The following is an 18248-nucleotide window of genomic DNA, read 5'->3' on the forward strand; positions in this document are numbered from 1 at the left end:
ATGAGTTACAATGTGATAGTGGTGATTCTCTAAATGGGTTCTCGAGTTTAGTGTTAATCGATGATTGGGCATATTTACTGTTTGGTTGTTAGCCTAATGTGATTTGATGTAGCTTTTCACATATGTAGAAATGTGAGGGCGGTCTTTAAGTTGCCAGCAACTTTAGAGAAGAATCGTGACTCGTTTGACCATATGTATATTGTTCGTACGATATCGATTTCAAGGGTAATTGTCGTTTTCAAAGAGCTGATCATATTATTCTCCAGCCCAGTGTCGATGCTACTAAATATGATCGATAACTAAACATGATTTTTTCAGGCATCTATTTGGTTTACTTATCTTAAGAACCTAGCATGAGGTCGTAGTTATGTTATGAATAGGGTTTTTTTCCCCGGGAACGGGATCCCGGGAATTCCCGGGAAATTGCTATTTTTTCGCTCCCGCTTTCCCGGGAAATTTTCTCTACAATATTTTATGTTTAATTGAGGGTTTTATATGGCAAATGACAGTTAAAATCTAGTTAAAGTGGATTTTGGAAGTGTAATGTGAATAACTATGGTACTAAGTCGTAGTAGTTGCCTTGTGGAACATACATAGTCGTGGGTTCTAATCTAGAATCCAACGGGCTTCCAATTGTTAAAAAGAAGTTTGCACTTCCTAATTTATGATTGTCATATTTCTGTAAACCGACATTCCGATAGACTGGTAGACTGAGAAAACTTTTAAAAACAACGGGACATTTTCCCTTATGTAACCCACGGTGGCAATTGCATAATTTCAAAATTTCATAATTATTGCAAGGATGTTTTTTTATGAAATAATAAAATTCCAACCTTTTTAAGATAGTTATTTTAATTTCAAATTCATACGCTATACACATTAGGCTTGAAATCTGAAATATTGACTGAACATATGCATAGGCGATTTCTAATTTATTCAAATGTCTACACTGTTAGAAAAATATGTTTTTCATATGTTCCGATATAAACAAAATGTGTTTCGGGCACGATTTTAAACCACAATATATTTAAGTGCGAACATGTAATTTTCCTAAACTAACACTAAATGTTTGGGACATCTATGTTAATATGTTAGAATATATTATGTTTGGGGCATGAATGTTTCATAAAAATCATATGTGTGAATACAAACATATATAAATTTACAAATTTCAACTAAACATACATATGTTGTGATATTTTATTCAAAGCGACAGAGAGAGTATAGAGAGAAATAGAGATGGAAACCGGGAGAGTTGACGAAATATATCAATATAACACAGCAAAAGAGTCAAAAGAGAACAATTTCTGTGAAACCGCTTGTATGTTGTTTCGGAAAACTGTTTTATGATAAGGCCAAAAATTTGATATGCTTAAGTCTAAATATTATTTAATTTGAATAAAGAGAATAGACATTCGGAACCAAGAGAATAGACATTTGAAAAACAAACAGCATATGTTTTCGCCTTGAGAGCAGCATTTTATGTATGTGTGAACATGTGTTTTGTTTATCATTTTGGCATTATGGGCACAATTTTTTTCTTGGTTCGTTAAAAGAAATCAGGGGTCTTCATAAAAATAGCGAAAGGGCACTATACACTTTTTAGAGTTGGGACAGTAAAATGAAATAAGGAGGAAATAGTGAAAAATTACACAGTAAAATGTAAAAAAACAAACTTTAGTTCCTCTTTAGTAGTCCACGAGGAGTTGACGGACACCATCAAATATAAAAGCGGGCATTAAGTTCGAGTTTTACAGCTAAAACAATTTAAAAAGTTTATTTCCTTTAAAATGAATTATTAAAGAAAAATAAAAGGAATTTTAGAGCGATGGTGTTAAATGCTAGTAAAAAACTGTTCACTCCTAAATAAATTTATGTTTATATTATAAAATTATGTATGTATGTTTATACTCGACTCCATGTTCTTCTTTTGTTAGTTTTTGAATTCCTTCCAAATTTTAAAGTTTTGTACAAAAAGAGTTTTTTATTACAAGATTGTTATTTTTGCAATAAAAAATAATATTTTATCCAAAAATCAGTCAATTTCGTTTATATCAAGCACTGTTACTGACTATAAATCTTTAATAACGCACATTTCGAAGTTTCATTTAAAATAAATTAATATAGTATAAATATAAATGTGTAAATTAAAAAAAAAAAAAAAAAAAAAAAAACAAAAAAATGTTCGGTCGGAGCAGGGATTGAACCCACGACCCTTTGCATGCAAGGCAGACATGCTAACCACTGCTCCACGTGGCAAACAAATGTATGTTTCTGTTAAATAATGTTATGTTTGCATGGGCTCGTGGGCGCTGCAAACTATGCTATATAAATGTAACTTAAAACGATAATTATCTACTGGTGACTATAACAGCTACGTAGCCCAGTGGATAGTGTGTTGGCTTACAAACTGTATGGTCCTCGGTTCGATTCTCCGTGCAGGCGAAAGGTAAAATTTAAAAAATTTATAAAAGTGAATAATTTCTTCAACATTATTTGTATTACAGAGAAAGGTGCCAATAACTAAAAAATTTCGTGGAAGTGAAAATTACGAGTATGTTAGGGAATGAGCATAATCGTGTTTGGGAAAAATTCTTCCAAGCATATAATATTTTTGGCTCAAAATGCTTCCAAACATATAATATGTTCACATAAAACAAACACATTAATGTTTCGGCAGTATGCAATAATATATGTGCTTCCTGCAAAATATGTTTGGAACATATGTTAAAGAAGCGATTTTTTTTGAGGGTGTAAATGTATTCCACATCAAAGCAGGTTTTCCTTTAACCGGGATCCCGGGAAATTCGAAAAAATCCCGCTTTCCCGGGAATGCAAAAAGTCCGGGAACAAAAAACCCTAGTTATGAACCTATACATGGAAACATAGTGAGGTCAAAGGGGTAGTTGTTTGGTCTACACCACTGCACAAGCGATTCAACTGATTCAAACTTTATGAAAAATCTCGTGATATTCTTTTTTGAAAACACTACATTCAAAACAAACAAAAAATCAGCTGTATGGAAGTTGTTTTATTTTTCTGTTGATGTTATTCATATTTGGCAAATGGAAGGGGAGAGTAATGTACCTCAATTGGTCCACGGAACAGCTGCAAACTCACAACATGTTTCTTAAGTCTTTTGTTTTACCTTGCCTGCAGGGGTTTCGTTCCTGTTTTGGGTTTTTTTAGCAATGCTCATACTTTTCACAGCCTTTGCCACCATTTGTACATACACTGTTAGAAAAATATGTTTTTCATATGTTCCGATATAAACAAAATGTGTTTCGGGCACAATTTTTAAACACAATATATTTAAGTGCAAACATGTAATGTTCCTAAACTAACACAAAATGTTTGGGACACATATGTTAATATGTTACAATATATTATGTTTGGGGCATGAATGTTTCATAAAAATAATATGTGTGAATGTATACATATATAAATTTACACATTTCGAGTAAAAATATATAGGTTAGGTTAGGTTAGGTTATGTGGCAGCCCGATGTATCAGGCTCACTTAGACTATTCAGTCCATTGTGATACCACAGTGGTGAACTTCTCTCTTATCACTGAGTGCTGCCCGATTCCATGTTAAGCTCAATGACAAGGGACCTCCTTTTTATAGCCGAGTCCGAACGGCGTTACACATTGCAGTGAAACCACTTAGAGAAGCTTTGTAACCCTCAGAAATGTCACCAGCATTACTGAGGTGGGATAATCCACCGCTGAAAAACTTTTTGGTGTTCGGTCGTAGCAGGAATCGAACCCACGACCTTGTGTATGCAAGGCGGGCATGCTAACCATTGCACCACGGTGGCTCCCAAAAAATATATATGTTGTGATACTTTATTCAGAGAGCGACAGAGAGAGAGAGAGAGAGTTAGTATAGAGAAAGGAATAGAGATGGAAACCGGGAGGGTTGAATAAAAAGATGTCAACATAACACAGCGAGAATGAAATGAGAGCAATTTCTGTGAAACCGCTTATATGTTGTTTCGGAAAACTGTTTCATGATAAGGCCAACAATTTAATATGCTTAAGTCTAAATATTATTTAATTTGAATATTAGAATGAGTATTCGGAATAAAGAGAATAGACATTCGGAACCAAGAGAATAGACATTTGAAAAAAAAACAGCATATTTGTATTACAGAAAAAGATGCGAAGAACTCAAAAATTTCGTGGAAGTGAAAATTATGTGAGGGAATGAGCACAATCTTCTTTGAGGATTCTTCCAAGCATATACTATTTTTGGACTCAAAATGCTTCCAAACATATAATATGCTCACATAAAACAAACATATTAATGTTTCGCAGTATCCAATAATATATGTGCTTCCTGCAAAATATGTTTGGAACATATGTTAGAGAAGCGATTCTTTTGAGGGTGTAGGTATGCATACGCATATCTACATGTACACACAAACACATTAGTGATACATGGAATGCGCCCATATTTTCATATACACCTCCATAGACAGTACATACATATCGACAGTATGCAGTCTGTAATTAAGAGACCCCTATATTATGGACAAATCGTGGCATCGCATGTTTTGAACCAACATTTCCTCTTGTCTTTTTGGCAAGATCAATGAAAGCCAATATTTTTTAGACTTACTTTGCATATGTGTGTTTTGGCACGATAAAGTATAACAAAGTTTAGCTGACTTAAAAGCCAAGTGACAAACTGTCAGAATGTTGTGAGTGCAAATCGATTCTGCGATTAATTACACACTAATGGTTACTGCTGCAACTTGTCTTAAATGCTGCTATAGAAATGCATAAATTATCCCTCAAAGGTATGTAATCGGGAACTAGATTTGCATGCAAGTCACCACAGGTGGCATTATTTATGAGATCACATTTCGCAAATGATCAATTTAAAAATTGTGTGGCAACAATCTAATGGTGATAGAAAAAAGTAAAACTGAAAAGAATATTGTCATGAGCTGTAAAAAATGTGAACTACACGTAAAAAAATTGTTTTCTCCGAAACAATATTGTAGGCAAAACATGTACCCTATTGTTAGGGGTATTAATGGTATATGACAAATGTGGCATGGGTATACCTAAATAGGATTTTTTGTTAGGGCAACGATTTTAACAGTTAAAGGGAATTCCGCTGGTCTGAAACATTGTTTTTGTTTTTATGTTTTTACGAATCGAAATTGAGACCAACGAAATTCCAATTTGTTATAAAGTTTTTTTTAAGAGTCAAATATTCCAAAATTTAAGACAAGCCCCACAACGATTGTCTCTATCTCTTTTTAATTGGTTTGAAAGAAAAATATTTAGCATAAATAGAAATCTTTGTTTGCCTAAATTCGATCCTAAAAAAACTCTTCTTTCAGTGTAGTACTTCATGAATTATTATTTCTCTAAGCCTGGCGCAACAATTCGTTTTGAAATTATCCTCACTCATATTCGGTATGGAAAAACGTCAACACAAAAGGCATAATTACTAAACTTTATGTCGGATCATGGAACAATTAAAGGCGCCCACTCTGTAGCTTGCTTCCAGAAGTGGGGGAAATATTTTGCAATTTTCTCTTGATGACAACGCTAAAGCCAATTATGTTTAGACAACCATACAATTGTAATCCACAAATGGCATACAACCGGGAATCTAACGAGTTAGCTTTTGTTCTTTTCGATTCTATAAAATATTTCCTGGAAAATGGGAAATATTAAAAGCCCAAGTGGTGCATATAACTTGGATTTTTAGAAATAGATTTTATGGTATGTTAACAGCGAATACGTTCGACCATTCAGGATAACAACCCAGTAAAAAATTGATTGGGAAATGGTAAATTTAAGTTATACTAATTCGACCGCTTTATGAATTTTTGTTTGGTTCACTTGGTTCACTTGTTCGCTCACGATGAAAATTATAGCGTCTTGAAATGAGCCGTAGTCAAAATGACGAAGGATGACGTTAATGTACAAAAAATAAGGATGACTGTCCAGGGTTAAAAGAAAGTTAAAGAATCCTTACCAATTCACTATTAAATTACAGGCAAAGGAGTACTAAAAATTTGTCCAAATTTTTAAGGGTTATTCTGAAATTAAATATTTGTTTTTACATTAAAAATATTACATTGGTTTCCAAAAAATTTGATTAAAGAAATACTAAAATAAAGTATTAAAACCCTGTAGTTTTGATGATAAAAAGGTCACAAAAACGTAAATATTCTAGTTGAAATAAAGCCAATTTTTAAAAGAAAACTTACCAATTCTCTATTTTTTAAATTTGTTCGAATCCATCTGGAGTTGCTCTGAAATTAGATATTGCTTTTACAACAAAGAAAAACATTAAACTGGTTTCCAAAAAAAAAGAAAAATTAATTAACAAATAATAATATACATAAAAAATATTCTTTTTGAAAGATAGTCATATTAAAAAAATACTTACCAATTTATGAATAAACTATACGCTGAGATATAACAAAAATTTTCCAAATTCATCTGGAATTGAATATTAATATTTTACATAGAATAATAAAAATTTCAATACACTTTCAATTTCAACATATTTTCCTAAATATTCTTAATAACTTTTTTCTAAACTACCGATAAAATATTAATAACTTTCATTGAAAAGGTTTAATAAACAAACACCAATATATGTCTCAAAAATCCAAACTATTCCATGTCTTTATATTCCCTTTTCCCTTGTTGCATACATGCTTAAAAGATGCAACAGCCCACGCCAACGCCAACTATACAACTGAAGCATGCCAAACAAAACCAAGCAAAGCCAAAACATTCCTACAACAACAAAAACACATGTGCCTTTATTGAAAACAACACCTCATCCAGCCAAATAAAACATCCGCGAATAACAAACACACACACAAACCACTAAATGAACAAAAATAAAAACAACATGTATACACAACAAAACTCAAGTAACATCATCTTTACATTAATCACATTCCACTATTCCGATAAAGATATCTGTACTATGCATTAGTTAATCGCATCTACTGACAATTTACTCTAAGAATAATATTCGTAAAGGCACACCAGTTTATGAACGATGAAACTTTTAACTTAAAATTTGCAATATTTTCATGAAATGTTATTTACCATTTTTGACGAAAATGTCTATAAATTTAATTACACGTGAACTAAAAATTGCACTTATTATTTAGAAAATACTTTACATTTCACAAGTATTTTTATAGCATGGCAAACGAATTTTTAACTACCAGTTAAGAAATTTTTTAAGGAAATTTCCATCGTATTTTGTAGGCCATTAACTAAACGATTGCTACTTAGAATTTGTAAAATTTCCTTTCGAGTAGTTAATTTTCGTTGAGGATACGAAAAATTAACTAAAATACTGGAAAATTCTTGTAATAAATTATTGTAAAAATCTTCTTAAATTTACGAGACACTTTTTTTCTGTGTACGCATGTCCTAGGAGGAAAGTACTTCTCCCCAGGCATACCTTTGGTCATGGAATAAGTAATGCTTTTAAAGCATACAATCACCTAATATGTAATCACTTATTCGTAGATATACCGACGTTTGCAAAATATCCACTTATTGTCTCAGACAACCAAATCTCGAAAATATTGACTTCTCTAGCCGATTACAATGGATCAAAATATGGCGAGTAATGATGTAATATGAACATTGCATGAATAGAAACGACTATTGTAGAAATAAACAAAAATTTAACAAATCATCTAAATAAGATTACACGCAAATTAATTTCACACTTAAATTAGAAATAAATGCTGTTGTTTAAGGGTGTTGGATTCGTGAATTACGTTATAATATACCTAATAGCACATTCACATTATGTTCGAAAACTACTAAAAGTCGATTTTATATATCCCTTTTTATAAGGCAAATGACAGTTGAAATCTAGTGAAGTCGATTTTGAAAGTGTAATGTGAATGAGGTATAATAAAGCATTTACTTAAAACATAATATGGTAATGTCATTAATTTAAAACACAATTATTATGAAATATTCGTGAAGAATTTTCCTTAACGGGAAAATCTTCAGAATTATCGTTAAATAACTTATTCTTTTTTTAAGTAAATGCTCAATTATGTGAATAATTATACCAAATTGTACCATCATTTATTATATTTTATTAAGTCATTAACAGCCAAATGCATTACATTTTGAGAATATCAATTCGAAAATTACGGAGAAGTATTTATTATTGTCATTACAAGTTAGTCATTATAACTCACCGCAATGTAATGCAATGTGTAATGACAGCTTTACTCTTGGTCATGTAAATTGTTATGAAATGTGGTTACCTAGTTTTTGCTGGGAAGTGTCAATGCCAATAATGAGCATTTATGATGCAAATATTTTTTTAGGGAACATTATTTAAATGAAAAATATTGTTTTATTTATCTTATTTAAGCAAAAAATATTTAGGTTACTTCACAGAAAATAACTAAATCTCAACAATCATAAGTTTGAGAACGCATGTTGTAATAGTGTATTATGTTTGAGAGGTCTTTTCACTTCATAGTATAGTAATTCGGAATCTGGGTGTAACTATTATTTCGGCCACAACCAACCAATTTGTTGAAGAGCAATTTTGACACATCAGATATTATGGCTATTGGCACGCTGAAATATGATTTTGTTTCTGTCATATTCACGATTTCATGTTTACTTATGAACTAATGTGGCGTTATTATTCCATTGTTTTTCAGCTCATTTAACAAATGCCTCCTTGTCCATGGTTTCAAATAAAGCCGTGAGCCCTATTACAGCACAGGGCCAGTCGAGATCAAATAATTTTGCTGCCAAAGCCCACACCGCAAATTGCACAGCTTCAGCAAATGTGGCTACTAGCAGTAGTTTTTCTACGAGGATCAATGTTCGCCAACTGCATGCCCCATTACCTGCCGCCCGCACTACCACTGCTGCCATCACCAACAATCCAACAACTGGTGTTACAAATACAATAGCAGCAAATGGTAAAATATGTTCTGGTAATGGTGGAAGTTGTGTACTGAACAACCATCCTCGGCAGCAGCAAGCCTCTCATAGTGACACACTTACCCCTGTAACAGCCTTGGACAATTCATCGGATATGTCGGGACATCATAGTTGGGATCCAGGTTTGGGTGGCGTTGAACATCTGGCGGGAGCAGCCCTAAGTCCTTTGTGCATAACTAATTCGAACCACGAGATTGTTCGGCCGAAGCCAAGAAGGTAAAATTGCTTATCTATTAATGCCAACGCAATATTTTTTGTATAAAAGTGGGTATTAAGTTCGAGTTTAGCCGCTAAAATCGAAAATAAATCTGTAGAAACAGAGCAATATGACAACTTGATTGGCAAATTTGGTAATAAAATGATTAGGAATGATCCAAATTATATTTTAGCACGATAATGCGAACTTAATACCCACCTTAAACTATTATAGAGTGTTCGAAAAATTTGTATCGGTGTGGATCCGTTTTATACATAAAGGGTAGTACATTATGCCATGGTTGAAGCGACTCGGCCAATTACTTCCACAGTCATCGTGTCCTGTGGTTGACGAACATGATTCCTTCTACAAGATGTATAACAGTTCATTTACACTACTGGTAAAATGTTTGGATAAAAAGCATTCCACAGAATGGGGAAACGGGGTAAAATCTATAACTATGCGATACAATTGGCAATCATCACACTGGCGCGGAAAATATAATGATCGAAATAAGAACTTGAAATTTTAGTATAAGACCCAGAGAAGTTTATCTGTTAAGGCTAAGAGTTTATAAAAAGTTAGTTTTTACGGTGCCCAAACAGTATAGTTATGTGATAGATTCATATAGGCCTTTTTACCAATTTTGAGTCTAACTCGGTCTTATGCATAAAATATAAAAATACGGTTTCGATAGGGTTAAAAAACTAAATCGGCATATTGGACCATGTAGATGCAATATGGGATGATGGAGCGTATCTATATCAATACCAAAAAAGAAAAAAAAAAACACTTTATCGGGCTCACTGGGTTTACATGGGTTAAGTCGATCATTTAAAACAATGAGAAGTATACATCACTTTTTTAAGATTTAATGAGTTTTTATACAGAAGAAAACACGAAGCATACCTTAGGGAGTTATATATACATTTATTTCAAAACAGTCATAATGATCATTACCATATTGTAAGAGACCGGTGTGCATCATATGGGGCAATTGATAAGTGTAAAAACTAATAGAGAAAATTATTGAAGAATGAATTCTCAAAACAGATATAACATTTTCTAAACAAACTGGTATAAAGCCTCCTAAGGGCCTTGCTATAACTTGTGAAAATACATTTTCATCAATGCCCTTGGGCAAGAAAAACGTATATTTATGACTATAAAATATGGTAAAGCGGTAGCACAAAGCCACTGAGAAAACAAACAACCAAGATTGTTTTCTAAGCCAAGTATTGTTTTACTGGATATCCATCTTTAAGACATTCGGTACTCTATGTCTACCTTATAGTTTCTTTTTTTATGTCATGTTTTCTATATGATTCATGATTATTTTGTGAAGATAATAAAGACCTTTGGTCAGCGTTACAGCTAGTTGGATGTTTGTTCATTTGTCTAAAGATTTAAAGATGTCACTTATGACGGGTGCGTTGTTCGATTTAGAACATGGCCCCAAAAAGGCGGAACTGTTAAAGGTCACGTGTATGAAAGCTATACTTTTGGTGATTTTTATCAATTCGTTTTATTATTTCATTATTTTTTTGTATGTTGTTTTTTATTATTGGAATAAACCAAATTTTAAATGATTGTAACTGTTGGCGTTTGTTTCTTAAGTCTTTTGTTCGTAGCAAATGAACGAAGAATGTGTTGTGCAACACACGAGGGGCTAATGTCACTGTTTCCATTCCACAATTGTCGTAAATGTTGTCCAATGAAAACTTACTAACACTTGCATATGTGGTGCACTGTAACGCTGCCATGCACCAATTGTTCCGTACGAATAGGCAACCAAATTCAAAAAGTAAATGCAATTGTTTAGATGAAAAAATTCTTGGTACTTGATTAGATTTGTTTAAAAATTGGTATACTCGTACATATATAGGAGATATTAATTTGCCAATAAAAGATTGTTAAAAAAACACACACACAAAACCAAATACACTTTTCTGTCTGATATCGCCGTTTTTTTAAAACAAAGAAGTGTTTTGTCAAATCCAATGGTTTTATTAATTTTCGGAGAAAAGGGAAATACTTTTCTGCATGTATTTGCTAAAAAGCATACAACATTTAAGTGACGAGGCCAATAAACCATGAAATATAATGAGCGAAATTTACGTCGGTATGTGGTAGTTTCATTTAATTATAATATAATCTTGAGATTCATCTTTGTCGCCACCACTGTCATCTGATGGCTGTATCTCGATGTGAGAATTGAATTTAATTGTCATCTTCTTTCTATTGTCTCATAATTTGATACATATAAATATATATATATATATATATATATATATATATATATATATATATATATATATATATATATATATATATATATATATATATATATATATATATATATATATATATATATATATATATATATATATATATATATATATATATATATATATATATATATATATATATATATATATATATATATATATATATATATATATATATATATATATATATATATATATATATATACATATACTAGTGCATTAGCCGACTTAAATTTTGAGTCTATATTTTTTGTACAAATCTATCAAATTCTGTCCAGATGGGACAAACCTTTATATATAGCCCCCAACACATTTGACGGATGTGATATGGTATCGAAAATTTAGATCAACAAAGTAGTGCAGGGTATAATATAGTCGGCCCCGCCCGACTTTAGACTTTCCTTACTTGGTTTCAGTTACTTTTGATATACCCAAAGAAGTACAGTTCACAGAACTCATAAGAAACTAAAAGCGACATATGCTAAAAGGCATGTTCTCAATAATTTAAAAGTCTGTTTTTCCAATAATTCTCAAAAATATCGAAAGATTATATTTCAAAAATGTGTAAAATTATTTGAAAGTTTATCTCTTAATTACAACACCTAGAGTAGACTTGAATACACTGTTGAATGACTCGTAAATTTGGATTTTTCAATGTGACCTAATGTACACCATGTACAAATGAATGATTTTCATACGGGCTATTATTTGGAGATGATTTAGTACATGAGCATACATACCAGAGGTTTTTCATGCAAAAGTTTTGAAGCTGGCGAGAAAGTGTGGGAGTTGTCATTTAACGATCACATATTTATTCCATTGTTTGATTCAGATGTGCATTTTGAGCGCAAGTTCATATTCCCATTGCACTGCAAGTTCAACCTGAGTTTTCAAGGCATCCCATTACCTTTGCTACTCGTGGCTCAATTATTTCCTACGTCCACAGACACTACCACTATAAAAAATTTGTCTTGGAATTCATTGCGAGATATTTTTTTTTTTTTGATTTTCATTTCGGAAGTACTTATGAAGGTAATTATATAAATTGCCACCCAACGACGCCTGTTTTACTTACACTTTCCATAGTGCTTGTGCAATTCATCTACTCCCATGCCAACCACCCGTCACTCACACCTCCCACACGAATTATGAAGATACAACAACTAATCCAGATGTTTACATACTCCCCTCCCACAGGCCCTGAATAGCCACCTTGTAGAGTTATTTACCACACAAATTCATTTTGTTACTATCGTCACTTTTCTTTTCCTTCATTGTTGGAGTTTGCGACTTTTCACGCAAATATTACATTAAAATTTCTAAACACAAAGAAAAAGTGCTTGTATTTTTATGTTGAAAACATTACGATGTTGATTCTCACCAAAAATAAAACAAAAACGACCATGCTATGATACTTTTTCCATTTAATTGCAATCATATTTGTTTTCCTGTACTTGGCTATGTTTGTTTCCAACCAGGGGCCTGGAGTAATTGCTTTGGGCTGTAACTCGTATTGGCTGCGGAGCAGGTACACACTTACTGCCCTGCCTTGGTTGTATAATAAATTAATTAGCATCATTTCGTTCCATAATTGGCCGCAAATACAGGAAAAAATATTAAATGAAAAGAAGTGAGCCTCATAATCACACTCGTCATTTCTATGGGCAAAAAGAAAGTGTGCATCAAATTAAGATTTTTCCTTATTTTTGTTTTGCTCGAGAATAATGAATTCGAATATAGTTTTCTTCGTTCTCTGTGGATGTATTGTTGAATGAAATCAATCAAAGCTATGTGGAAGTTGGAACGGTTGATCGTTACATTATGATTCAAATGTATCTCGACAGGTGTTTGTGTCTTAAGTCTTTTGTTTGAAATTCTCTATGAGGTGTATGAACACTGAAAGAAGAGGTTTCTTTTCAAGGGAACAAAGTTTAGGACCAACGAAGATTTCGATTAACAAAAAAATAAAACTTTCTTTAAAAGAAAATAAAAAAGATTAGAGACAATCGTTGCAATGCTTGTCATAAATTCGGGTGTATCAAGTAAATAATCTACAAAGATGGAGAAAATTGGTTGCCAATAATTTCTTTCTGGAGGTGAGTATTTTTTCTTTGGGAGCAAACTTGTTATGATTTAGTTTGATTTCGAATCTTAAAACGAAGTGCAATACACAGAGAAGGAAAATGATTATGGTGACCACATTGGAAGACCAAAATAATATGATCGGGCACATGTTTATAATGAGCATAAAACATTTTTTTACCCTGAGCATGTTTTATCAGTGAAACGGAAATGTTACCATATGATCGAAAGTATATTGTTACTTTCGATTCTCTGTCGCTTATTCTCCAGCTATCTGGTGAGTATGAGAAAATTATACCGCCACATCATTAGCGTAAGTCGCCACCTTTATCCTTTCGTTTTCTTAGAAGAGCAAGGACAACTACTCCTTGTGGAATCTCCCTCTCCGACTACATTTCAATGGTCGCTTGTATTACAAAAATTGTACAGATGGAATGGTCATCACTAAGATATGAGATACCGAACGGAGGATGGTGTTACAAGAATCAACGACATTTCTAGGAGCACGAAACTCGAGATTAAGACTAAATTGGTTTCATTTTTATCAATGTAATTTTTAACGGTTCTTAGAAATATGTACTCGTTTCTTCGTATAGTTTTCCACATTTTCTCTTTGAGATTAAATTGTTTGTATGAATTCCGTTTTTCTAAAACTTTAGATTTCATTTTGTCCATCGCTGTTATTTCTAGATTATCAAAGACTGAGTGATTGCGTGCTTTAGATTCATTCGGTTCTCTTGCCCTCGGAAATGTGGGAAACAATGCATGCCTTTCGTATCTGAATGGATTCCAGATGGTATATAGCTACCAATGAATTTTCAAAAGGAGAGTTGTCGTATATCAAATCATAGGGCTTTTTAATAACAGTTATATATGGAACTTTCTGCCTTCTGTTGTTTCTATAACGACCTTATTTTTGGGGTCTAATCCCTATTGGATATGCATAGAAGACAAACGGGAGTCATAAGTAAATATGTCTATTGGTGGGCAATTGTGATTGATTTTCTGTGATGGCTACTTAGAAAAATGATACGTCTTAGATTTTCTAACAGCCTCTAGGTAAACGCTCAATAAAACATAAGGTGGGGTCTTTGTTAATTGATATCTGATGAGAAAATATTTCGAATTGAAATTAATTTGGCTTATAGATATAGCAGCAGCGTTTAAACAATAGTTTAAACTCAATTTTCAGAAACAGTATTTCTCCGGAAGTATTTCTGAAAGATGAAAGTCACCATATTCCAGTGATGTCAGGTGATTTGTGAACCTTATCCCCAAATCTTAAGAAGAACCCCCAAATTGTTTAATTTTTTTTTCAAAAATACCAAAAAAAAATGTAGGCATCTAATTAGGTACAAAAAGGATTTCGAAATTTTGTGAAAAAATCCTCTAGCGATACATTTTGAAAATTCAACAAAAATGCAATACAACAAGTATATAAATTTAAAAAAACAGGTAAAACAAAATAATACAACGTATAAATGTTTCAAATCAAATTAATTAAAAATTAAAAATAATTTGGTTTATAACGTAGAAAAATAAACAAACATAGAACTCAGTAAATATTTCACCGTTATGGTAAAAAAAATCCAACTTTTCTAAATCTTCTGCAGTTGTAGTCGAATACTGCCCTTTCAACAGGAGCATTTGAAAAGGGCAATACTAGTAAGTAATGCTATTCCGCACTTGCTTATATTTAAGAACTTGGGTTGACCTGCCTCATCTTTATTTCTCCAAATTCATGGCAGAATTTGTCCGAATTTAGTTGAGAATAGTTCAACTTTATAAGGTGTAAGATATTTTTTACTTCTAAAACCAAATTGCCAGAATCTACGTGTGTATGATGGATGACTATTAAATGGAATCTCTTTGGGTTCGTATTTTACTCTCGAAGAAGGATCCACATAGTGTTCAATATTCATATCATATTCGTAGGAGCCATGCTATTGTACATCTAATTTGCATTTGCAGTCTTTACTCTCGCTATTGTTTTTTTGTTTACGAAATAAAAACTAAGGTTGAAGACTACTCGACTTCACATCGCATGGTATTGAAGCATTTGGAAAACCTAATATGATACGCAGTCGCTACGCCGCAGCAACAGTTGTCTTTTTTGCTAGGCAATAAACGAAGGCCCAGCTGTGGCAGCTGAGCTATGGAGTAGAATTAAACTTCAAACAGCTAACATTAACGTACTCAATGGAGCTGAGCCCATGCAAGCCGCAGTAAAGTTTCAGTTTCACTTTACTATCGCTCACGAACGGTTGTCCGCGTACAAAGAGAAGGAAAATCTATCATCCGAACGATAAAGTCTGTGCCCGATTTTTCATTTTCGACTCAAGCGGAAAATGTTCCGTGCTAATTGCACAAACACTCGTAGCGTATGAATCTCAGTTAGACGCGTCAGAAAAAAACACATACATACGAAACAAAATAGGCAAAATATTCTTGTGATGTTCCATGTATTCGCTGTAGGTTTCTCTCGGTTTCAGTTTCGTCGTGGAACGGCTGCTAGTGAAGTGTGGCCACAGGAAGTGTTTTGTAATAATCGAAATTAATGAATGGAACGTAATATGAAATAAAACTCAAGTACTTTTCAAAAACAAATCCAACTGTAGTTGCAATAACGCTAGCGGGTATCCAATAGCCCATCAATATGTCCATGGGTAACGTATAGCAAATATGGTACTTGGCTCGTGCGATAGATTAAACAATTACGGAAATGTGAATGAGAATATAGAAAGCGATGTGTGTGCACGTGGCTCTCCATCTCGTTTGGCAGCACCATATTTGAATATTGAAATTTCGCACTGAAGACAACCCAAGAAAATGTATTGTTCCAAAGATTGTAACTGTAGTTTGTGTCGGGAGTTACGGGGCTATAAACCTTCAAAAAATGGTAAGAGACCAGCACCTCGACCACCTACCTCATCGATATTCGGGCGTCTTAATGAGAACTTCATTCTACGACGACGTGTTTCAAATTCCATTAAAACTTTTCAACCGCAATCATTGAAGTGCAGTGAAATGTGTCAACAGCGTGAAATGGGCCACACATATGACTTTTGCCAACGCCAAACCCAGACTCCTTCACCTACACCTGTGACGCAAGCCCCTCCCTCACCACAGTCGTCGTATAGCAGCATTATCAAAGACCACAAACCGCCAACACCACCTAAACCCAATCACAAGGTTGTTATCTACTTTGGCGACTCATTGGCATACCGTTCTAAAATTGGCAGTGCCGAGGAGGCCGTCTCACTGACACCAGTAGAACACAATACCGCGGATCAGAATGCACAGAATGAGACCACATCCATTGGCGATGAGTTACCACCTTACATTGAAAGTGTGCAGAATGGTGTAATTAATATTAAAATTGAAGGCAACTACCAGCAGGCCAGTGCTCTGGTTGAAAGAGTGTCGAAGCCATCACATGCTCGTGTGGGAAAGCCAACAGATAGGGATGAACCTACAACAGAGAATTGTGATGATGACGATGAAGGAGATGATGATAGCGAAGGGGAGGAGGTCGAAGTTGATTGTATTAGAACCAGTAGTGATGTTGATGATGTCACAGTTGGCGTGGGCGATTGGAGTTTCGTTCAAGGATGGAGAGCACGGTAATAAAATCAAAAATAAAAAAATCTGGGATATGTCTTGGAAAAACATTGATGATTGATGATTCTTTTTTACAAAGTGAAAAAAAAAAACATTTCATAAGCGTAAAGATTACGGGTACTATTTTGTAGCCTTTTCATGTCCGTATATAAGGAACAGTCGTAACTATTTACTAATAAAAATGAGAAAACAAAACAGAAGTCCTGATCGTCCTAGTTATTTAGTTACAGAACGTTGGCCAAAATATGTAATTCAATACAAAATAAGATAGAGGAATATATGTAAATTATGCCTAAAGACTCCATTGGGCACCAAAGGGTTAATATAGAATGCAATTGGACGTGTAAAATATTAGTGCAGAGAAGAAAATTTTGTCGAACCATGTGCAACTTGATTTTAATAATCCTGAAATAATTTTTTTATTATGGTAAATGGTGATTGGGTTTGATGATTTTTTAAGAGGACGTATTTTCAAGAATTTAAATTAAAAGCTTTGTTTAAGGCATGACGTAATTTCCTCTTCTCATCCAATCTTGCCGTTGACTTAAAATTCAATTGCGTTTTTAAAGGTAGATATTGTGTATTTGGGTTGGATTTGTTCCAAAATCATTAAAATAGAGACAATAGAATCTTATGATTTATAGAATATATGATTTATACGGAAAACGTTTGCATAAACTTGATCATCATTAGTTTAGAAATATTTACATTTTTTCTTATGACCAAAAGGTGGCATATGCAAGAGTTTGTTATGATCAAGGAATAAATGTGATATGTACGGTTGCTTCCATTATTTGTTACTGCGATGTTCGTTCATATCGTATTATAATGAACCGCTTGTTATAGTTCCCTAAGCCTATGCCGTTGCTATTTATTGTGGAATACATCCCATATATATCAACGGCTATTGCTATTACCAGCGCTCCATAGCGGCCAAAAGGGTCATTGTTGCATGTAAAAGATGAGAGTCACTTAATGATTTTTTTTAAAGAATTACATGATGCCGTTACACATCTAGCATTCGTCAAGCAATCTATTCGTATCAAAATACAAAAATTGAATGGCGTAGTAATAAT

At 33.2% G+C, this 18248-nt stretch overlaps 1 protein-coding gene across 4 annotated transcripts in view; it reads left to right on the forward strand.

Annotated features, from left to right (window-relative positions):
- Positions 1-18248, forward strand: part of LOC142233322 (ankyrin repeat and BTB/POZ domain-containing protein 2) — a 62339-nt gene that overhangs the window by 39009 nt on the left and 5082 nt on the right. For 3 of the 4 annotated variants that reach the window (XM_075304219.1, XM_075304221.1, XM_075304220.1), the window contains one exon: positions 8697-9201. In XM_075304219.1, the coding sequence (XP_075160334.1) occupies positions 8723-9201 (479 nt within the window). In that variant the 5' untranslated portion in view covers positions 8697-8722. Of the gene's footprint in view, positions 1-8696; positions 9202-15808; positions 17175-18248 lie in introns of those variants that run through there. The other variant, XM_075304218.1, reaches the window with a different exon arrangement.

Source organism: Haematobia irritans, chromosome 4, assembly GCF_050003625.1.
Source record: "Haematobia irritans isolate KBUSLIRL chromosome 4, ASM5000362v1, whole genome shotgun sequence".
NCBI lineage: Eukaryota > Metazoa > Arthropoda > Insecta > Diptera > Muscidae > Haematobia > Haematobia irritans.